The 24,465-nt window shown below is 41.5% G+C and overlaps 1 protein-coding gene across 7 annotated transcripts in view; it reads right to left on the bottom strand.

Annotated features, from left to right (window-relative positions):
- Positions 1 to 4,723: 4,723 nt before the first annotated feature.
- ARHGAP24 (Rho GTPase activating protein 24) overlaps positions 4,724 to 24,465 on the bottom strand; it is a 184,413-nt gene continuing 164,671 nt past the window's right edge. For all 7 annotated transcript variants that reach the window (XM_030948382.1, XM_030948385.1, XM_030948384.1 and 4 more), the window contains 6 exons: positions 23,090 to 23,297; positions 12,619 to 12,751; positions 11,777 to 11,850; positions 11,241 to 11,362; positions 7,608 to 8,679; positions 4,724 to 5,454 (listed from right to left, as the gene is read on the bottom strand). In XM_030948382.1, coding sequence (XP_030804242.1) covers positions 5,211 to 5,454; positions 7,608 to 8,679; positions 11,241 to 11,362; positions 11,777 to 11,850; positions 12,619 to 12,751; positions 23,090 to 23,297 — 1,853 coding nt within the window. In that variant the 3' untranslated portion in view covers positions 4,724 to 5,210. The remainder of the gene's footprint in view (positions 5,455 to 7,607; positions 8,680 to 11,240; positions 11,363 to 11,776; positions 11,851 to 12,618; positions 12,752 to 23,089; positions 23,298 to 24,465) is intronic.

Below are 24,465 nucleotides of genomic sequence, written 5' to 3'. Positions count from 1 at the left end.
ACAGCACTACATTTGTCATCCTGCTCTGCCAAAATCCATGTTCTGTCATTCATCCTGATACAAAGAATGCACAATCAAAAATACTCATTATTGGTATAGCTCAGCAATGCCAAAGATTTAGAGAACATTTTTTGTTACAGTTTAGGAAACTGATTTGCAAGTAGTGCTACATGCAACAATCACCACTGTTTTTACTGAACTGTAGACTACATTTCAGTAAATGTTAACTTTTAAGGTCAAAAAAATCAAGATTGCACCTTTGTCACATGAACAACAGAGAAAATACTGGTGCTTAAAATTACCTATTTTGGTCCCAATCCCAGTCACCTCCTAAATACCACACACTTAAAAAATTACAGCCATGCTCATAATAGTATTTTAAACACAAAGTGCTACTGAACATTAATCACTTTAAACCTCTTTCTCATGAAGAGAGCAATACACAGAGGTAGAAGGGGTTTTCTGTTCTTGCATTTATAAGATTCGAAAGTGCAATTGTCTTGCATATAAAGCTCATTATCCTGGATCCCTGTGGGAAAAAGCAAGGAATACATTTGCATCACGATCGTGTTTCTGGCCTCTAAATTTTTTTTGCACTCTCCATTATTACTGGCATACTAAAGAAACCTGTTTTATTGCTGACAAGCCTTTTTCCAATAAAACCTTTTTCCAATAAAACCAGATCACCAACGCTAACTGTAATTACGCACATTATGACAGCTCCTAAAAGCCTGGCAGGGAAAGCTCTCAGTGTCTCCCACCGCTTCCTAAACCTCTGCAGAGGCACGGCAATTTGCATCAGCATGAATCTCATTTCCTGAGCAGCGCTGCTCCAGAGATGCTGGATGACAGGGCAGGGCCATTAGCAGTTTCCAGAGCGAGTGCTGGCAACCCAGGGGAACAACCCAGCCCCGACCTTCTGGGCTCCCTCCCTCCTGTCACTCCCACGGCAATGGCTTTGCTGGGCTTTTCCCCGCAGGAACTCTCGCTGCTGGCACACAGGACCCACAAAAGCAAGGCAGGTAGCTGTGGAACAGCTGAGCCAGCTCCTGGTGTCAGCCCACAAAGCAACTTAGAGCCAAAAGGGCTCTGAAAGAATAACACAACATCCTCAGAAAGAATGCTCTTAACTGAGGGCAGATTACTACCACCTACACATGGCAATTTCAGGTATATTAACTTCCTTGTTTTCCTCATCTCTCCCATCTGTTTCCTCTATTTTTGCATGCCCACATCACAAGTATGTGTTAATTTCTATTTGCCCATCTCCCCTTTCCATCTCCTCTGCTTCCCTGCAGATTTGCCAGGGGCACAGAGTCTGCACTCTCCTCTTCAATGGACAGACTCCAGAGGGACTTAAGAGTAAGAAAGGAAATTAATTAGGAGTTTCACTCATCCAGGAAGTGTTCAAATGTAGAGCAGCTGGAGGCAACTCACTGTTTTGACTGGGCTGTCAAAATGTGCAAATCACTGTACCTGCTTATTCATTCTGTCCTTACTCTGACTCTGTTCCATCCCATGAGGGATGCTACACAAGAAATATTTCTTAAATATTAGGTTTTCTTAGGAAATGGTATCTTTCTCAAAGATTTCTGGACCAGCACTTTAACTACTAGATAAGCACAGCTTAAGAGCAGTAATATCAGCAAGCTCCTTTCCTCTTTGTTCTCATGAAAACCTAACAGCAGTTTTGCAAATCCCTTCACATGGTATTTTATTTATTAATCTTTTTGTTTGGGAAACTGATGCTGAGTTGCTGAAATACCAACATGTGGCAAAGATGTGTAGTAACTTTATTTATTCTGCTGCACCAGAGCATACTCCAGATGTGTAGCAGGACTCTCACAAACAGAAGGGGAGACAAAAGCTTCTCAAAGCAGAACACCAGCATCTAACACTCAAGAGTTATGGGGTGTGTCTGCCACTTCTCCAGTCTGCTGTGCAAAGGCACATAAGGGTATGAGCACCCATCCCAGTGCTCCCACGATGCGGCTGGAGATGGGACTAAGTGTGCATCACTCTCTTACTCTCTGTGCCTCAACTCCAGCCTGCTTGTGTGTCTTGAAATTATGCTTTTGGATGTAATGTGAACCTTGGGACTGGACCAAAAGGTCATCAGCTCAACAGATTGTTTCCCTCCATCTGTGCTGGTTAATTGTAAAAGCCTTGTCTCGTGTGAGCTGTGCATGAGGCAGAGGGACAATGTGCAGGAATGAGCTGTACTGCCATTCTCAGCTTGGAGCTGGCTAGTGAACTCATACAACAGACTTAACGTGGGGAGCTCACAGACCTGTGAGGAAGAGCTGAAAGCAAATTTATTAACCTTATTTTAATTGATATTGGAAACTTAGTGCTCTCCTGCAGCAGGTAACTCTTAGCTTGGCCTGTAACGGCTTTGTTTCATTACACAAACTGGTGATAAAAAGAGTTGCCTCAGTTGTATTCAATACCTTAGCAGTTAAGAATCCTTTATGAGATACACTGATCTACAATTGCACTGCATGAAGTCCTTAAAGATTTTTTTTCACAGTCTTCAGGCTCAGTCTGCTTAACCTTAATCTTGTGAATAAATCTTGCCTCTTTCCACTGCACTGAATGAGAGGGAGCCTCATTTTATCTTCTGGCCACTTGGCTCCATCAGCATGTCCTCCCCAGCAGGTCACTTCACACACAGGCTGGACATGCTGACGGGAACAGAGCAGCACATGAGTCGTGGGCCACCTGGGAATGGTGTCATCCAGCTGAGAAGTGACCAGTGTTAGATTCTGAACATAACAAACATCAAGGACTTTGTGCTTTTGAAGAACTAGAACAATAACAGGAGCATGAAGATGACCATTCAAAGGACATAAATAAACTTTATCACCACAGCCTAAATGCTGCTGCAATCTCACATGTGGAGTCGGGTACTTTGGATGGATCGTGATGGGAATGGACATCTGCTGTCAGTGGTATTTCCTAAGTTTGCTGTGCCTGCTCAAGTTCCCCCTCTGTACAGATGATTTCTGCAAGACAGTGAGGTGAAGACTTGTTCTGGACTGCAAAGTAAGAAATTTGGGTGTCAGTGCTTAGCCATGTAACTGGAATTTGAACATTCTTTGAGGAACTGTATGAAATACCTTTTGAAACATGAAGGTAAGCTTCAAATGCAAGCAAAGTCAAGTTTGAAACAAACAGACAAATCCTGCCTAACACAAGGTTTGATAGAAGCATTCATTACTGTGTACATCTAGTGTAAGAAAAGTAAATTCATTTAAGAAAATACTTAGAGGCTTTGATGTCATGTAAACAGATGTCAGATATTTACATCTGATATTAAAATTGTGAAGCCTACTGCGTCAGTTATCAAGGTCTCTCATTCAATTTAAAAAAACAGAATTAACAGAGTAATCTGTTTTCTTCTCTCACCATTGTGGCTACATGTTGTGATTGCTGCTAACTGATGTAAAACATGCAACTCATACATTGATCTCTCCCTGTCTGACTTTTTCTGATTTACACACAGATTGGAGGTGCACTGGACATGTTCACAGCAATCCATACAACAGCTGCCCTGACAGGACTTTGAATCTCACCACACACAAACAATGCATCCACCAGCACCACGTGTAATGCTCTGTATTCCTCTGGAATTTAAAACTTCATGTTTGCCTCCCAGTGTAATACCCACACCCAATTAATATTTGTTTAATATCCATACTATAACCAAGAAGGTTCTTTGAAGCCACCTTCATCAATCTTTTTCAGCTGGAATTAAAAACTAATTGCAATATATTTAAGAGACACTAGAGGGAAGCCAAGACGTCTCAACAACCCTCTCTAATAATACTGCTTGCAGCCCTAAACCCTAAGTTAAAACCAAACATCCTTAACATGGTGTAGAAAATACAGGTTATACTTACTGTGTTTAAAGATGCCAAACAAATTATTAATTTACAGGATGGCTCTGCTGTTTCTTTCCATTGGCACTCTGCCTGCTGTGATGCTCCAGGCTGTTCCCTCTAGGTGCTCCCTTGGTGATGCTGAGAGCCTGGAACTTTCACAGTTGTAACACTTGACAATAATCTCTTGAAGCATTCATGACAGTGCGATAACTTGTTAATATACACTGTAAATACAAGTGGTGAATATGTTGGTGTGTTTTCTTCCTTATTTACTGTTTGTTGCCAGCTGCCCCAGTAACTTCTACCATGGACATTTTTTTTATTATTTTTTATACCCATCACACCAATAGGGTTACCAGAATCCCCAGTTAAACCTCCCTGTGTGTCCCTTCACCAGCACTACAAAAAGGACTTACCGTCACCCAGAGTGCAGAGGTAAGTCAGATGCGAACATGGTCTGAACAACTGGTTTATATCCCTGCTCTCAACTGCAGTGATCAGGCACAGGGCTTCTTCAGGGCACACCAAAAACTCTGGTCATGTGATGAACTTCTCCTTAAGTCCTCCTTTCCCCTCTCCCCAGCTTCTTACTCAGTCACCCACATTTGCTCCCAAACAAGCAGCTGTTTATCCCTCTGTCAGTGTCCCCAGTCTAGGCTGATTTCATATCCTCACTTGTTATTTAACAATGGGGTGCCCTGGAACTTGGTCCCCTGGCCATCAATTCTGTGAAAGTAGTATTGCTTTATTTTTCCCATGGCATACTTCAGTCATATTTCAGTTTCTCAATCCTGCTGTCTGTTTGGAAATGACGCAAATCAGGGCTAACCATCCACACATTTACCTTAACATATCTGTTTATCTTCACTCCCCAGCAAAAGGGGTAACAAAACAAAAACAAAAAAAACATTTGATATACAAAATAAGCTGATGGTAACACAATGCCAAAAATAGCTTATTATGTTAAGTGCAAGGGAGAAAAGCCTTTATATAAAGCTTGATTGCAACAACATCTCAATTTACCAGTTTAAATACAAGACTCGCATTAAAATATTTCTTCAGATACATCTCTTGCTCTAAGGTGGTTTTTAAATTTATATACACATATCCAGTTGTAACACTTGACAGTAGTCTCATGAAGCATTCAAAGAGTATAACTTGGTAAGTACACACTGTAGATATGACTGCTTAATGTATGTATGATTTCCTCCTTCAAGGGTTTGTAACATTTTGTTGAGTACTAGCCTCAGACAGGTGACCAGCCACCTGATACAGTATAATACCCCCAAGCCCTTCCTCAAGTCCCACAGCCTAGGCTTCCACAGCTCACTGGATCCAGATGGTGTTGCCTCTTTCTGGTCTGCGAGACTCCACTGTCAATTCCCCAAAAGTAGAGAAAAACTGCTCCATTTCCTTCTGCAGCATATCATTCCTCTTCTCTGCATCCTCCTTTGCCCGCTCTGCGTTACGCATTTTGATTTCCACCATTGTGAACTTCTTCCGCTCTTGATCCAGCTCTTCATGCAGGGCCATCATTTCAGTCTCCAGGGTGAGATTTCTCTGCTCCAGGCTGCATGAAGGAAATAAAAGCAGACAGGTCCTGAGCAGCACTCCTCACTCACTCAAGCAGAAACACACACCACCAACAAATTCATACATGTCTTTTCATTTCTAAAGCTTAGACTGAATTTCTGATGGGTGTATCTATAAACCATGGCTTCATCCATGAACTATTCTCACAGGGCAAGCTCTTTGGCAGTTTGTTAAAAAATACCTTTGTCTCTCTGGTAGCTTATTTAGAAAATGCCTTTGAACAGCAAAAGCCACAGAAGGAAACAGCTCCATCTCGTTCTCCAGGAACAGGCTAACTGTTGCCTTTACTTCCTGAAGTGTTGACACCCAGCTGCAGCTACTTGCAGTAGTGTCACCCACAAGGTCAGAATAGTGCCCTGAATGCCTTTGTTTCATTGCTAATCTCCTCTCTTCAGCTGATCTGACTGCTGCATTTATTTGCCAATATGGATCTGCACGAATGTGTAAATATGGCTGTCATGAAGTTCAGTAAAGCGAGGTCCTACACCTGTGCCATGGCAACCCCAGGCACACCTACAGGCTGGGCAGAGAAAAGACCGAGAGCAGCCCTGCTGAGGAGGACTTGGGAGTGATGGTTGATGAAAAACTCAACATGAGCTGGCCATGTGTGCCCACAGCCCAGAAAGCCAGTTGTATCCTGGCTGCATGCAGAGCAGTGTGGGCAGCAGGGTGAGGGAGGGGGTTCTGCCCCTCTGCTCTGCTCTAGTGAGACCCCACCTGGAGTGCTGTGCCCAGCTCTGGTGCCCCCAGCATAAGGAGGACATGGACCTGTTGGAGCAGGTCCAGAGGAGGACCATGGAGTTATAAGAGGACTGGAGCACCTCCCCTACAAAGACAGGCTGAGAAAGTTTGGGCTGTTCAGCCTGGTGAAGGGAAGGCTGCATGGGGATCTCACAGAGGGACCCTTCATCAGGAAGTGTAGTGATAGGACAACAGGGAATGGCTTCAGACTGGAAGAGAGTAGGTTTAGATGAGATGTTTGGAGGAAATTCTTTACTGTGACGGCACTGAGGCACTGGCACAGCTTGGCCAGAGAGGCTTGTGGCTACCCCATCCCTGGCAGTGCTCAAAGCCAGGCTGGATGGGCCTCTGAGCAATTTGGTCTTGTGGGAAGTGTGCCTGCCCATGGCAGGGGGTTGGAACTGGATGATCTGTAAGGTCCATTCCAACCCAAACCCTACTATGATGTTAGTGGTACTAAACACAGTGAGCACACATATTAAACTGTACATGAACTGCTTCACTGCACTGCACACTATGCTGGAAAGAGTGATGCAGGTGAAAAACTGCAACACCCTGCGTGCTGCACTTTGACTGGCAGCTGCTGTTGCCAGCAGCTCTCACACTGTGATCTATGACTTGCAGTGCCAGAGGTACCAGTGCACAGAGCTGCTGTGTAACAGAGGTGAGAACAGAAAGTCCTGAACAGCTTGACTGAAGAACCTTCGTAACAAAGAGAGCACATTCACTGCTGAGTGCATTAATTAATGCTAAGCCCAGACTTTGAGGTTATTCACTCATCTCTACAACCACCCACCCCAGCAACATTGCTCTGTATGAACAGAGTCTGCACTATCTGTAGATAAAGACACCCTCCTCCCTCCCTTGCCCTCTTTTAACAGGTCTGAGCTTTGAAGGAAAGGCTCAGCAGCGGAGCAAAGACAGGACGATGAACAGATGCTGCACTTTGTCAAGAGGAATGAGGACTGCAAAGGAGTCCAGCAGTCTCCCCAGTCCCAAAACCTACAAGTGGAATATGCCACAACATTGCTTTCACTGAAAGGTTACACTCAGTTGCCTTTCTCTTGAGAATAGGCAAGAGCTAATGGAAACACTGTGAGGGCTACTGATTTTATTAATCAGATTTTATACAGACACTCACAATGTTCTAGCTTTGCTTTTGACACCAACAGGATAACATGTCACAACCATGGCAAACAACTGCTCTGAAAAAAACTCCTCCGGATCACAGTATCACTGAAGCAATGTCAACACTAAAGATGACAAACCATTGGCAAGTATCTAGTGAGTGACACAGCAGTGACTGCAGCTTAGTGCAATTCACGAGAGGAAAAACTTGGGTTTACTCTGCAAGAGGGAGTCAGATGGCAGAGCGCTGAACCATCTTACCTTTTTATCCTTGTCTCATATTCTAGTTTTTGCTTGGCCATTTCCTGCTTCAAGCTGGACACCAGGCTGTGCAAAGCACTGTGGTTGTTGGTACTGTTGGGCACAAATGTTTCACTGTTATCGCTGCTGCTGGTGGCTCGGCTGCTGTGGCCCCCCACACTCCTCCTGTCACTTTTGTTCTCAAAGTCACCCGGGTTAGAGAGCTCTTCGTGGGGTGGCCCATCTAGCACAGAGTCTTCGAAGTTACCCGCATAAAAGTCCTGCTCAGGGCAGGTGGTGGTGGATGAGCGACAGGAGTTGGAGTGCTCCGGGAGGGATATTTCACATGAGGACGTGGACCAGGTGGCACTGTCCACACTCTGCTTGTCATCAGAGTTCACCATGGAGAACTGCTGGTGGACATTGTCGTAGGTGGAGAGCCTGTTGTGCTGGCCTGACTCAGCCACCGAGGGCTCCCTCTGCTTGTTGTCCCTGAGGGTGACGTAGCCATTGGGCGCCCAGCCTGGGCTCCGGCTGCCCAGGCTGTTGCTGTGCCCGTCCGTGTTGGACACGCCCATGCGCACCCCGCCGTTCTGCACGCTGTGGGTGCCCATCTTGGTCACCGGCCCCTTCAGGGACGACGTTCTCCTGGCTTGCAGGGAGCAGTTTGGCACGGCCTGGCTCTTCTCCGGGCCCTCCACGGAGCTGCTGAAGGACCCGTTGGTGACTATGCCGCTACCTTTATTAAAAGCAGGATTTTTTTTCACCATGAGTGGCGGGCTCCTGGTGACATCTGGTTTCTGGATGCTGTTCCTTGGGCTGCTTGTCTTGCTGCCTGGCAGAGCAGTCGGAGACTCACAGTCCATGCTTCCCCTTTGGGGAGACTCAGGTGTGTCCCAAGAGCAGCGCCTCACTGCTGTCTCCTTGGTATTGTTGTTCTCTTTGTTCTGTAGCTGCCCTGCAGTGGTTTTCTTTGGAATTTCATTGTTGTTGTTGCACACCTCAGGTCCCATCTGAGGGTCTACATCCTTGGGAAACAGCTCTTCATGTTTGCTAATCATCACTGACATGAGCTGCTGGACTACTACTGTACCTGAAAGGGGACACCAAGCACGTGGTTGTGAATGGTCTGTTTTATTTAAGGCATAAATACATTTTATCTCCCAGATTCCACAAATACCTAGCAAACATTGAGCTTATACAAACATTGACACAATGCAGCCATCTGTGTAACACCCTGAATGTTTAACAAGGCTGAAGTGCCTCTTGGCTACAGGGCCACATCAGCATGATCTCTTCCTTCCATCACACCAAGCCAGCAAGGCCTCACAGACCCCCTAAAAACAATGGGAACATTTGCAAAGAGGCTGTTACCATGACAGTAACTGCATCCCATGAAGACCACAGGAAGAGATAACAAGCAGAACATAGTAACATCATTCTAAATGATGGCTTTCCACTCAATGTGGTGAACGTTTTAAAACCAAAGTCTCATTCTGGCACAGCACTTATGTCTGGTAGTTTAACAGCAAATGGGCAGGCAAGGGATTTGCACTGCTGGAACAGACGTTATAGTCTTCTGAAGCAAAACGGTGCAGTAATGAGACAGAATTAATTTAATGTGAATGCATTTAACCACTCCATGGTGGTTAAACACAGCCAGAGAACTATGCCACATTATAGCACACTATGGAAGTAATGCAGGACCACAGCTTGCTGCTTCCTGTAATAGATGGCCACCCCTCCTCTGAAAGAACAGCCCCTTGGTGTGCACACCACTTGACTGCACTGTAATTTACACACTAGCGTTTAGAACTGGACTTGGCATGATAAAGATGTGCAACTCTATTTTGCTAAGCAGTCCCTCATTACGGTTTATTAAGAATATTTCAGGAACAAGGTCAAGGTAGTTATAATAATCACCTCATTTTTGAACCGCTAAAAAGGTTTGAGAGGCATGCTGTGCTTTTCTAATCAATAAATTCCCACTGTGCAAACATCATTTCACATCACCTTCTCTATAATACCCTGGATTTTATATCCCATCCTTTTAAAATACACGTACACCAACAGTCAATTCAATGTGGGTACTCAGTATCTTTTTTAGCTGTTCTCACTTGTATGTTTGCTGAGGCAAAATGATACTTTAGAACTAGGTAGCAGGAAAATTCACTTAGCTAATCCCCTGGCACACTCAGCTGCATTCCTTCTTAGAACATTACCTGTTGTGTGCAGAACTTAACTACAAACATTGCTTTGTCCTCAGGCAACTTTTATGACTGCATTTGACAGGGAAAAAAATTTCCCTGTGGTTGGAATTCTGAAAGAAATCTCTGCTGAATCAAACAAAACCAACTCCTCATCCCCATCATAAAAATATGATTCTCCAGACCTGCATGTTTTATTTTGAATAATTGTGCAAGAAAAGTACTCTGAATCTTCCAAAAGGCAAAGAGAAATGAAAAAGGGTGGCCGTGAGTACCAGTCAATGTGTAGTCTTTGTTCAAAGTCCCTATACATTTAAATATGTGTAGTCCAATTGCAAATCAGCACTGTCTTATGTCAAATCTTACAGTAATGCTTAGAAGAGGTCATGAATCTGTTTAGTCAAACCCATTTCTCTATAGTTAAGAAAGTGTTTTGTGTTTTCCTACAGAGAACGTAGAATCAATCCCGTTTCCTGCAACAGGCACCATCATTTTAATTCTAGGGCTGTTGATAAGCAGGCTGGAGAGCTGCTCCAGACAGTATTCACAGATTTCATACATGATTTGGAAATGCCATGTTTCTGTTCACAGCAACATGGTCATTGTCATAAGAATTAAAAAGAAGGAGAAGAAAAAGTGAGGCTTCAGAAAAACAAGTGAATGAACAAAGTATAGAGGGAATTGTATCTGGGAAGAGAAAAAGCATCATACTCACAGGGAAAGAATAATTCCATACAGTATCAAATAAATTATGAAAACTGTATTTTTTGGATTTTCGGTGCATAGTCTATGTACAGCCCTAATTTTCAAGAAAGCTTAGTAATTCCTACACATTAAGCAAAACATGTTTGATGGCAGAAAAGGCATCATGTACTTCATGCAGAGTTAAAGTTACAAAGATTAAGACTAGAAGGAAGTCAGTCATAGGAGGACATTGTCACATCCATATTTTTGTCTTAATCACAGCAAAATGCTACAGCTGAACATGGCTGTAAATAAGAGCATGCAATCAATCTGGTAAATTGATTCCTGCTGTTCAGGAAGGCATGCAATACACAACTGCCTCGTGGGGGGTTCTACACAGGTCACTGCAGTGTGAACCTGAGCTCTTCCTTGTCCTCAAGAACCACAGGTGAAATATTAACTGCACTCCAACTCCATGTGTTGACTAAGAACATGCCATGCTTGCAGGAATTTTTGAGAGAGAAGGTCCATGTTTAGTGAAGCTGCCAAGGCAGAACAATCTCATGCAGTCTCCTTGCAATGCTGCACATTTCAGTACCTTTCACACTAGCCTGCAAGATTTAACCCAAAAGCTCATTCAGGTTGAAAATTTCTGTCTCTATATAACAGATATATGGAACTTACTGCACAGACTGGTATGTGCTGGTAATAAACCTAAAGACATTTTTTCTTTTCTCTTATAAGTTATGTACAGTAAGCTCACCCTCCATGATAGTCAGAGGATCTTCCACTTTGGGGCGCAGGATGTTGGGGCCAAAAACTGTAGCCAGGTTTTGCACACTCATTTTGTTTACACCTGAATACGACTGCACTTCATCAAGGAATCTGTGGGGAAGAAAGAGGTCCTTAAGGAACATGTAAGGTGGAAAATTATAAAAAAAAAGTCAAATCACATGATTGTTTCTTAACATAGTTTAAGTATTGCATTCCAAATGCAAACAAAAGCAATAACTGCAGTTAGAAATGGGAAAAACAAGGTCCTATCGAGAGGATAGAATACATTCACTTCTACTTTCTTGCACTCCTTGCCTGCTTATGAAAGAAAGTCACAATCTTGATAGAGCAAATTACTAATTAGTCATGCAGTAAACTACCATTTTGGTACCTTCACTTGAGTTCTCCAGTCCTCAGTTACCCAAGTGTGAGTAATGTTTTTCCTTCGGGGCACACAGACAGACAGGTCTGTCTGTCAGCTCACACTTAAAAATACCATTGTGATAGTCTTGCAAGAACACTTACCTACAGATGTATTTCAGCAGATTGTAATTGACAGCTGGCAGGCTCTTCACTTGCTTCACCAGTTCCTTCAGGCCCTTTAAGAGGTTTAAGGAAAAATAAAGAGTGAGTAGGCACAGTTTTTTAATATTTTATCAGAGATTTAAAAAAAAAAGTCAGCAATTCCAATTACAAGACAACAGACACACACAACAGACAAACTGCAGCATTAAATATAGGTTATGATCAGGAACAAACAGTTTGTAGAACCCATTTTGGATTAGGCTAACATGGATTAACTCTGGAAAAAAATAAACAAGAAAATAAATATCTTGGTTTCGTCGTGTCTTTTCTTTTTCTTTTATTCTTTCTTTTTTTGAGCAGCAGCTCCATTCCTCCTGCTGATAACAAGGCTAAGCCTTCCAGGAACAGTTCTGGTTTGAAGTAGCTGGCATTTCCTACAAGAAACTACTTGGTTATTTTACCCAGTTCTGGTCCATAGTAGATTCTGACTAATAAATGACTCCTGATTTAACAGCAAGAGTTAAACAGCAACCATCAAGACCCTTCCTCTTACAGTTCAGAGTCTATTCCATGAAAATATACATCTCTTCCGTGCAAAATGGAAGCTGTTGAAGTTTACAGTGATGTTTACTTAAACTGGATTCAGTGACATGCAATAAATACAGCTAAGGTTACAGTACACACTTTTCTTTAGAACTCCCAAGGATCCAGGTGGCAAGAATTTTCATACAAAACCTGCTTCAATTAATAGATGCGCATTTAAATCAGGACAACTGCCAGCTTCTCTCCTCCTGAAAACTGGATCAGCCTTTTATTTCACCTTACTTGAGTTACCAACTCACCGTTTCTTCCTCCTTGCTGAGCATTTTGGCACAGGAAAGAAAATCTTCATATTTTGCATATGGTACAACTGGTTCTGGGAGCTCCCTTAGGTACAGCTTGAGCAGTGAAGCCACGGTGTGCACATCTGTGTTGCTGTTGGGGTGGAATACAAGAAGTCATTAATGTGAATCAGGATGATGCTGTGAGACTGACAAGCTAAAACCTGCCACTTTTCCACTGCCACCCCACATTTTACTCATCACCAATATATACATTTACAAACCCTACCTGTAATCTGGTTTTTGTTGGATTTTTTTGTCCTATAAAGAACTCAGGATACCCACAGGCAAACATCTATCAACTCCAGTGATTTATTACCATAAATAATTACACATAAGGCCCTGTTTGCAGAGACAGGTATGGAGGAGATAGATCTGCCTCTTGTTGACAAGCATCTCCCTTCAGACATGCAAAATTCATCCTAAATGACACTTTTAATTTTCACCTGAGCTAGAAACAAGGCATTTACACACTGGGAATTTTTCTCCTACTAGAGATGGCCCCAGCTCCCAAAACATGCCCAGTGTGTCTCAACTCCATTTTATCACCACATCCCCTGTTACCAGTATTCAAGAAGCAGGTTTTAAAGGAAACATATACACCACAGGCATTTAGTTGAAATCTACCTACTGGAATTACAGCTTTTTCCCTGATATGTGTCTTTTTCCTATGGGATCCCACTAAATGACTACTGTGCCTTTTAGCTGTACTCTTACACTGAAAACCTGGATAAACTTTACACTCAGAACCACAAATCCCTGGGAAATGAGTTTTAGCTCTATCCTCTACCAAGTAAGCTGAGGCACCAAACAGAAAATGTCTGAATGCTTGTAGCACAGGTAACAGCACAGGGCCAGCAGTCAAAGGCCTGATGCAACATGGGCCTCCCATAACTGCATTTGCAGAAATTTAAGAGGTTTTTTTTGGATACAGCTAGTAGGAGCCTCAGCTGTTTATCAGGCACACTAAAAGTAACACAGGGAGAAGGGTCACATTCACAAGTTCAGACAATGCAATCACACTTGCTTCAATGTTTCTGTGGTGTGCAAATTACAGTCTTGTTAACTTAGCAGTACTTATCTAAAAATAAGTAAGTAGAAATTAGATGTAAGGCACAAGTTATCATGAAGAAATCTCTCTTGCATTATGTCTGGCTCCATCCCTGGGTTTAGCTACTCCGGCATTTATTCAAATCCTTACTGGAATGTTCTACATGCTTACCCTGGCTCAGATAAAGAATTGTACTGCAAGCTGCTATCTTTCTCTCTGATTTCTGAAAAATCGCAGCAGGGGGCACTAAATTTTGCTCATTAATTAATAAGAAACAGGAAAGGCACACACGACTACAAGGTGCATTATTATGTATTTTATTTTTCTTTGAAGACACACACAGAGTATTTTTTTAAACTCAGAGCGTCTCAAAGGCAGCCATTGGTATTTGATGTACTTAAGCTTTGCCAGAGGTATGTTAATCATTATTTTGGAATAATCTGTTAAAACAGTAATGGCTTTTACTAAGTTAAATCTTAACAGGAACGGTGGGAACAGCCGTAGAGTAATGTGGTGTGGTATGTCAGAAGAAGAGAGATGATAAAGCACTGTATATGTTTTAATGCTCACTACTACTAAACTCCTCAAAATGAATGTGCAGAAAACATTTCTAATTCCAAAATGAATAATTCCCAGACCAAATTCCAAAAAGAGTTTTCTAGAGAAACTCTATAACATACTAATGCAAACCCACATTTTTAAAGAAAGTTCAAATTCTAATCTCTTAATTGCAACCCTCTGTTGTAGAGTGGCTGGAATTCAAAACAGTGTTTGCCTACTCCCCACACTTTTTGGATACATATACAACAGATGTGGGGAACTACTAGCATGAAACTAGGTCTGGTTGTACCCTTTAATGAGATTTCAAATGCTAGCTCAGATTTGGCCTCTTAGCTTTCTGCTCTATCTAATCTCAACTCAGCATTGATCATCCTTCTGAAGATTTTATTATTACTGCTTTTTTTATTTAAACCAGGAAACTCCTCACACCTTGCTGAAGGACTTAACCACCTCTTTACAGAGTCTACTTGCATAAAACTGGAGAGGTCTTTCCAAAATACAAGAATCAAACAGGTTAAGTGAGGGAAATTACTGAAGAACAATTGGAAGTTGGCACATAGGTCTCTCAGTAAGGAGATTACAGTAATATCTTCCCCTTCTTTGTACTGCCAGGATCATGCTTCATGTAGTATGTAAGAATAATTTCACACCAGTCCTTGCTGTGGAATACTTGTTCCTAGAGGGCACAGCAGCTGAAGGATAAAAAAGGGCTGAAGAAGGGGACAGAAGCCTTGAAAATTAATGCAATTTCTAAACTTTCTTTTTGGGGTGTGAAGTACTGTTAGGTTATCACTGTGAGAGGTAAGCAGAGTGCCAAAAATTGTGGGTCTGCCATGGAAGAACTGAGAGAGAAACAGGGAGGCAGGATGCTGAGGAGGAAGGAAACTGGGATGTGTTGCTCTCAAATTAACTTCCTGAAGCACATGCTGTATTTACAAGTATACAGAAAGGTGTTTTATAAGATGGGATTAGAAACCCAGGTCACAATCAGCAGAGATACACATATACAATATTTTAAACTAATTTTTCAATTCTTATTTTCTATGGCAATACCACAGGCTGCCACGAGATGGTGGGGTCGCAAAGTAAGATTTTGGAACATTTTTTATTTTTTTCCCTTAAAGGTACTGGACCACTTCTTAAGATTTAATCTATCTGTACAGAAATCACCACACAGATTTGGGCAGCACAAACAAAATAAACACAGCCTGCATACACAGACATACTGCTTGCCAAGCTCTTTAAGAACTGTATTTTTAAATTCTGCTTTATCAACATTTAGACAAAAGCTAGTAACTTTCTGGAGTGCAACTGTGGGTAAAAAAATGTCGGTATTTTTATAAATAATGTAACTAAAAGACTGTCTCTCAGAATCTGAGACTTGTTTAGACCTTACAAGGTAGTATTATTTTTTTCACTTTTTGTTTTAAATTACAAGGGAAAATTTTAAAATGGCAGACACCAGTCCTAATGCATCTGTGTTTTGGGTGTTTTAGTCCACAAATACCAGTAAACACTTTTCAGCCACAGAGGACAGCTGTAGGTTTCAAACAAGTGCTGAACTGGAGGGCTGGGAGCATTTATTTCTCTTTTTAGTCTACAGTGTTCCATCGACAGTCTAAGTCAAAAAACAGCACTTAGATCTCTGCCTTGAGGATAACTGGTGAAGTTTTTAAAACATGGATCTTTGCAGGCCTATGGAGGACCTTTTCCTCATGGACTTTTTTCAGTTACAACTGATTAGCTTAAGACAGGGCTAGAATTTCCCCCTTGAGCACTGTCCTTGCCTACATTCCAGAATCATTACAGCTACAGAAATTTAATGATTATACCTATCATCATATTTCTTTTGCTATCTGACTGTGTAATATCAAAGTGTTTTATGATTACACATTCATAATTAACATGATTAGAAGTATTCATTAATTTTTATTAAAACACAAGATGTCAATTCTGGCAGAAAATCCTCTGTTATCTAAATTGGAACAACTCTCATTAATTGAGGCAGCCTTTCTCCAAGTGCACAATTATGAGCTGAAATGGGAATGATGAAGCACAAAGTGGGGAATTTAATGTAACATAAAAAACAGCAGCAAGCTGAGGAACAGCTATTTTGGCATGTTGTGGTGGGAGGTCTGAGAAAGATGACTTATCTCACCGAAAGATTAATACTGCATTCATGGTGGCATTTCCAAAGGAGCATGCCCCCACTCCAGCACTGTTCATGCACAGGCATGACAAATGCAAACGTGTCCCAGCCTCTCCTTAGTCATCATATTCAAAGCCCCATTCATCTGAACTTTGTCAGTAATATCTCTCATGGCGTTGCTGTTTTGACAGCACTTTCCTTTGTGATACCACAGACACCATGGAAGTGCATGTCAGACCGATTACACTCCCTGCAGATTTTCACTCCCTCTACCATAAACAATGTGCCTGAAGCCCAGCAGGTCACCAGAAATCCAGGCAGAGCCCTCACACTCAGAGCAGCAGACTGTGCTCAGAGAGCTGCAGTCAGCGCTCCAAGCACAAAGCCAACAAGCCCCTCGTAAACTCCGCGAGAGGAAGTATTAACAAGGCAAGGTCACATTACAAAAAGATTAATGCCCTGCCAAAAATAGCTCTAGATCATGATGGCACATAAACAGTTTGCATGAAGAACAAACAGTAGGGAACAATAAGCTGCAAGGCTATAATTCAATTTAGGAGTCCTGGTAATAAAACAAAGGAGAACATTACATTTTGTGTACCAGTTTGACTGATTTTGGGAGACAGGCTTTGGTCCAGAAATTCAAAGGTCAGGTTAACTTAATGTGCTATGTGATTTTTCTTCCTCTGTGTGGGTATTTTCAAAGCATTACTCTATATAATTTTCCTACATAATGTAGAGATCTAGGTACCAGCAGTGCTGTGCTTCATTTAAATACCAGATTAAATTTTGCCTACACCTTGTGAAGCATATATGAAAGCATTTACCAGTCTGGCTCTAGTATAAGTTAACAACTGATTTCTATTCTTGTTTATGGTTTAGACAGAGAAATAAACCAAACCTATCCTGCTCCTTTGTCCCGGTGCCCACCATTTTTACAAAGCATGCTACCTTCCACGGTCCACAAGGAATAGTGAAGACTGGCAGACTCCATTTCTGAGTTAGGTACCAACTGCACTAATTGCAACAGCAGCCAATTTATGCAGGTTTATAAAGGCTTTAAAAACAGCAATGAAGACAGCAATTTAGGACAAGGAAAAAGACAAACTCCATGGGGAAGGATGTTAAAAATTACTTCAAAAAATACAGATCCTTAAAGAGACACAAGAGCTTTCAGGTAAGGTGGGCAGAGGTCTAAGAAACACCTGGGTTTCCTCTAGGAAAAAGATCTACCAGCTCCACTGAATATACTGGTAATTATTTTCTCTTGATAGATTGTTCAGAAAAACTGTTAAGTTTCTCCAGTATTTTTCAGGGATTGCAAGCATATGTAAAATCATGGAAACCCACAACAAATAACCTACCTGTTCTTGTTTACTGGAAGAGAAAGCTACCAATTTTGCTACTCGTTTTTTTCAAGAATGCTTGAAAAAAACACTCTCTCAGACATTGCACATGGTAACAAGATGTCATCCTTTCTTAAAGGTGACCATGGCCCTCGAAGAAATCATTGGTCACTGGCAAATGAAATACATAGCTGGCTTCTCTTTTTTTTTTAATCAGAGCTGACAAACCAACCATTTCTGAAACTGAAATTTATGCAAAGTTACTACAAATGTTCATTCACTGCCAGTAACTAAAAACACTCTGAGGACACCAAACCCAACTAAAAACACAACAGGACACCAATTAAACTAATTTAATGACCCTTGCATCACACTAGATGTATCTCTTAATGAGTATTTAATTGCTAGACTAGGTCTTTAAGTTGTGCCATATGCAGTGATTATTTCTGTTAGCTGGTTAGAATAAGGGCTGGAACTGGAAAGGACATGGAAGTGGATCCAGAGGCATAGCTGATGAGCAGATTGAGAGGATCAGGGAAGAAAGGCTGGAACCAGCAGAAACAAACAGGAATTTTCACAGGCCTAAGGCCATTTGTGTTTGGCAGGAACAAGCTTTTGAGTAAAGACTTCATTTCACATAAAAATGTGGAGTTTAAGGGATTATTGCACTTTGCCAGTAGGAAGGCATATGAAGGCCCTTCTTTGTGAGAAACTATCTACTTCTAAACAAATTCTTATGTACAGGCTTGGATCTGAAAAACAAAGAACAATTTTTACAACCAGTGTTTTCTGCTTGCCATCTGTGCAGTGCCAATGCAGACTGCAGCCCAAATGAGACATGTCCCATCTTCCAGCATTCACCAAAACTTTAAAACATTCTTTTAAAATTTTTCTCCTCCTCTGGAGAAGAAAAAGAATTGTGCATGTGCTCCTTGTCACCTCATCCTTGTCACTGTCTTATTTTGCTTCAACAATCCCAGTGATTAAATGCCTCAGAACAGTGCAGCTTTACATTTTGGATTATTTGGCTCCAGTGAATAAGCACTTGCCAGCTATCACATACTACCAACTTAGGTACCTTTTTCTGAGCTGACTGCAATGGTGACCAGAGCAGTAACATTTTGTTCCTTTTTTAGAGCAATTCATACTCATAAGAGAATGTATTAGGGATTTTGATTTGCTAGATATGCATTTATGTGCTCTCCTTCTCTCTTGTGCATGCACGCAAATGCTGGCGGGTGAGCTATGTAACTTTTAAACTCTCTGAACCACTGAACTATGTTCATCAGTAATAGTTATGAAAATCCAAGCCACATACATCAATCACATTAATTTTTTTATTAATATTTGTTTCAGTGACATTTCAAATATTTTTTCTCCCTGAGCAATCTTATCTCACATGTCATCTGGGAGTAATTGTGATGAACAGCAGAGGAAAAGAGGCAATATGGAAAAAGAAATCCAATTTTTACCCCTCCGAGGTAAAAACTGGAGAACAAATTCTTATGCAATTTTCCTTATGCAGTGCCATATTCTCTGTGGTAATTTCACAGAACAAATGGTCATAATTCACTTTGTGTCATTACAAATGTGTGATTTGTAAAGGACATGAGGGACTTTATAAGTAAAACATAAGCCACACACACAAGAAGAGAGAAGCAAATAACCCAAGGGGGAAGAAAATGGATTCCCTGGAGGAGGCAATTTTACACAGAGGTGGAGCTGTACTGGAAATACCAAGGATATTTCAAATAGTAGCAAGCATGAGTGATTGCCTAATTGCACAGCTAGTTCCTTAGAGCAAGTTTCACAATATGTGCAGATACATTCAGAGGGAGTGAGGTATTTATTGATTTTTGTTTCTAAACTGACACACGATTTTGAAGTGTTGCGTTTTTCATCATACGAAAGGCCTCAGCAGTTTTCAGCTGCAGCAGCTGCACCTCACCTTTCCAATACTGATCATCAAGAAATGAAGGTGTTCCAGTTTTTTAAGAGGGGGCCTGGGGTCTTGGATGTTTCAGATCAGATACAGTCCATGAGATTGAAAATTTTTAAACGCGTGTTCCATTCTCATACAAAATTCTTCAGCAACATCTTATTCCAACTATAAGATCAAGATCAAAATTAATAAGTGGAGGTTCTTTCCACTATGTTTTTTATAACTGACTTCAGTATTGGAATACCTAGTCCTAACTCACATGACAGCAACCATTTCTCAGATATGTTTTATATGTTTCAAAATATGGCTGCATTTTCTTTTGAGTGAAGCTGTTCCCCTTTTTGTTTCTAATTTGATTTAATTGCTCTGGTTGTGCTTGCTCCATGGTCTTCTCTGCCAGGGGGCTGTAGACAGGAAGGCAAAAGGGGGCAAAGAAGGACAGTGGCTCCACAGAACTGTGGATGGCAGCTCTGGGCAAAGAGCAGATCTGTGCCTCTGAACTCCATCTTCCAACACCAGCGTGATGAGGTGTGCAACCATCTTAAAACACAGATGACCTTTTAAAGGAGTACTAACCATGGGTGTATGACCTTACTTTTGGTTTTGTTTTTAATTCTACGGTACATATTTTACTGAATCAGCTATGAAGGCATAAAGAGAAGAATTATTTAATAGCAATTTGTCACACAAAGAAAGCCTACACATATATTTCAACGTGTCTCACGTGTTCTGAAGTGTTTGTCTGACTAACATGCACTTGAACATGGAAAAAAATGTGAGTACAGAAAGTGGCAAACTCCTCAAACAGCAGCTCTTTGTGTTAGTTCCAACACTGATGACAGCAGCCAGTCTTTCTCCCTGTCAGAGCCAGTGACCCAGCACCGCTATGGAAGTGTGACCTGTATTCCATTGTGTTCCATGCCCAAGGAACAAAAATGTCAGCTCTGCTCCAACTGCAAAAATATCTATTACTATTGATGTAAATTAATAGAGAGAACCTGGGTGGATTTTGCATGATGGGACTTTTGGCTAATAATAACATGTAATTAATTGCAGATTAAACACAGTGGACCTAGAGGTTCACAAGAAAAAATGAGCATGGATGCCTAATGTATGTGTTTTTTTCTTTCTCTACAGCACTCTGTACTACTGTGGCCACTTTCCAAGAGCTCAGCTTACCAAACAGGCTGCATCAAACCCAGAGCCCATGCTGCTGTTCAGCACAATGAAAAGTTACCCCAAACCAAGGTCATCACACAGGTACTCTACTCACAGGCACTACTGTGAAATGAACTTCACCTCAAGAGTTTACAAATGGAACAACAGGCTGGGGGGAAAAAGCAGATGCCCAATGGAAACGATTCACAGATCAGAGCAGTTTATGCCTGACTTCTGAACCACTGCTACACCTGAATCACACCTCTCCAAACTCAAATGTGAAAAAGTAAACAGGAAAAGCACCCTGTGCAAGACATGGGGACGTACAAGGTCAGTGTTCTAGAAATTCTGAGCTTCAGAAGCAGAACTGCAGGACCAGCGATTTATAGGCAGCTCCTGCTGCTGTTTCTAATTGCTAGAGTAGAAATTATGTGCATCCTTCACAGCAGTAGCATGTAAAATCTCTTCTCCTTTTCATCTGCTAAAGCTCAGCCAGCATACCTGTTCATGGGGCTCATTAGTCTGTGCTACAGATGTTGCTAGATAACCTTGAAAAAAAATTAGTGTGGCTGAGCCCTGGTCTCATTTGTTGGGAGCAGTTAGAATTTGTGTACTTCCTTCAAGCTGTACCTCTCAGTGGGGTGTTCAGTACATCATCTTCCCACAGTTCAGGGTGGCTTGTTTTCTTAAGCATTTCCTCTACAATTATTTGGTTTACAGGCACAGAAAAAATAACCTTTTGGTTCTGCCACTTGCATACCCTTTGGTAGAGACAGACATTATCAGTAATATTTATCATAATGTCCAAGTAAGGAAACATACCCAGTAGATGCTTCTTCACCATTTTTAAATAAGCTTCATGCTGTTTGAACAGTGAGTGAGCATGCCATAAACATTCATCAGCTAACACAGTCACTTCCCACAGTCCTCTGGCTCCATAAAGCCATTTACTCATCAATTATCCTAACTCACCTTCAAACAAGAAACGAATAACCTCATAGGAAGACAAGTCACTTTTCCAGAACATTATAAATTCTTAAATTTTCTTTTAAACTGAGGGTCAGGACTGAGGAAACTGTTGGAGATGAAAGAACATTACAGGTGTCTGCCTTCTGTGCATCTGATGCACAAACCTTCAAGCTTAATGAATCTGCTCACTTCACAGGAACAGGGAATGGAGGCACCTAAATGATTTCCAGCAATCAGGTTTGAATTATGGCATGTTTTTGCACTAAAAGATCAAGCTACAGTTTCCTTCCTGTTACTCGGATTGCTATCAGATAAAGGTCTCACATAATAAATGCAATCTGCCTCTTCCTCCTAATTCCCATTGGGCCCACAACTGCAGTGAAGCTGCCATTGCCACTGTGGGGGTATGATGTCACTTGTAGATGTCACTTAGGGCACATGCTGAGGACAACCACTGTTTAACAGTCTCTTCAATTGGAATTTCATGACCGTCATACTAATTCTGGTCAGAGTTAAGAAGTCCATGCAGCACTCATAATGCACTGGTTCTGTTTCTCTGATTGCACACTCTGGATATGCGACTACTGCCACCAATACTTACAGGAAGACAGTACAAAAATCACAGGAGACTACAATTACTTACAGGAGAGTAAAGTCATACCCAGCTGTGTGAACAGGACCAGGTTTTCCTTGGCCCAGAAACTCTCATTAACTCTGTAAAATTGCATAAATACTGGAACACAAATCAGACCTGGACCCTCAAGACCACATAGGTTTGTTTTTATGGTCAGAGCGACTTTCCTTTTAAGACCAAAGGCCCAAAATTATAAAGAAATGCATGAAAGTATCTTCCCTTCCAGTCAGTTTTATAGGTAACAGAACACACTGAGACTGGTGATAACAGAAATTCTTTCTTTGTGGAACTGACTAAATGCCAGCATCACCACTGCATTTCAAATGATATTAAGATCAAGGCAATCCAGATATTTTTGATTAAGCCAAAACATTAGCAATACTTCTCCTAACCAACTTTTCACAAAAGGAAATTCTCCAGAAACGCTTTGAAATCAGACATCAAAGTCAGAACAAAAAAGAAGACATTTCAGAGCAGTAATGGGAAACACACAGAGAAACCTACAAAAACATGTCATTCTGTCTGCTGCTGCCATGTGTTTTACAGCACTGTGGGTCAGCCAGCCCTGCACACCGTGCCCTGCCTGGGCTGCAGGGCGTGGGGAACAGCTGCAGGGTTTTACCTGTCAAAAGAGGGCTTTTCTCCACAGTCAAAGGCATCCTGGAGCTCCTTGACGAGATTAGCCTGCCCAGGCAGTCGGAAAAGGCCCTCCTCCTTCAGCCCCCGCTGGCGGATGAAGTCCACGCACTGCTCCACCAGCATGGGAGCCAGGCGGTTCCCATAGCGCTTCTCGTACCGCACAGTGTCTTCCAGCTTCTGCCCAAAAATACCTGCACCAAAAACAGAGCCTGGACTCAGCTGAGCATCACAAACACATCTGAGGAGTCCACCCTTCTGTTACGAGCCACGCAATTTGCAGGTCATTTAAATGCCTGGACAATTAACATACTCCTTTTTTAAGGACAGAATGCTCGTTTCACCATTGACACTCTTACAAAAATACAGTGCTGACATATTTTCCAACAATGCTCAAAAATTTTATTATTTAAAATAAAACACTACATTATTTGCGAGACCACAGGCACAGAAAACACAGAAATAACACAAACAGGATTTTCTGTCATAAAACTTCTGATTCAAAAGTGATTCATATCTCCATCTTTTTTTGGTTAATGCCTAATTATTAAGTACCTCCTGTATCAGTTCCAAAGACATGTAAACATCATCTGTACACATGGAGGGAAAAATATTTATAACTCAGAATTTTGTTGCTACTAAATGAAATTACTATTTTGTTCTCCAAATAGACAATGATAAATCCACTATGTATTACCAACTGCATTATAACCATCTGCTTTAGCAGTAATAAATTTTGTGTATATGAAAAGAAGTTCCTGACATGAAAGGTGAAATATGCCAGATGAACTGCAGGAAACCTGAATTCATCCTTAAGCTCAGAAGAAAATGGAGGTTTTTTGACAGAATTAATTTCAACTCTGATCTGAGGGTACCAGTGCTACCACTGGAACGACAGCTACTCTTTACAGCTTCTTTTGCCTCTCCTTTCAAAGTGCAGAGCAGCACAATAATGTTCAGGCATGTCATCCGTGCTGGAAGCTCTCTCTTGAGATCACCACTTGCTGAACAGTACTAGGGCTGAAGGAAGGCAATTCAATTTCTATATATAGCAAGACAATGAATAGTTCTAAGGCAGTCACGATCAGAAATTAAAGACCAAATGACTACTCTGCGTATGCAATGATGTACACTATAAAGTATTAAAAAAAAAGAGGCAGTAAATTGTGCCATTCACTGAGCACACTGTTCCTGCTGGTTTAAAAATATAAAATATTCAACAAGAAAAACATCACTGTTTTGGTTTGCTTTTTCTAATAAAAGACCAAAATTGAGCTAGACAGCTTTTGCTTTTGACCTAAGAACTTAATTCACCCTGACATTTCAATTCAGATTGAAGCATCCATCGGGGTAACCTTTCAT

Source organism: Camarhynchus parvulus, chromosome 4 (assembly GCF_901933205.1).
Source record: "Camarhynchus parvulus chromosome 4, STF_HiC, whole genome shotgun sequence".
Lineage (NCBI taxonomy): Eukaryota > Metazoa > Chordata > Aves > Passeriformes > Thraupidae > Camarhynchus > Camarhynchus parvulus.
This window is presented reverse-complemented; position numbering and strand designations above follow the sequence as displayed.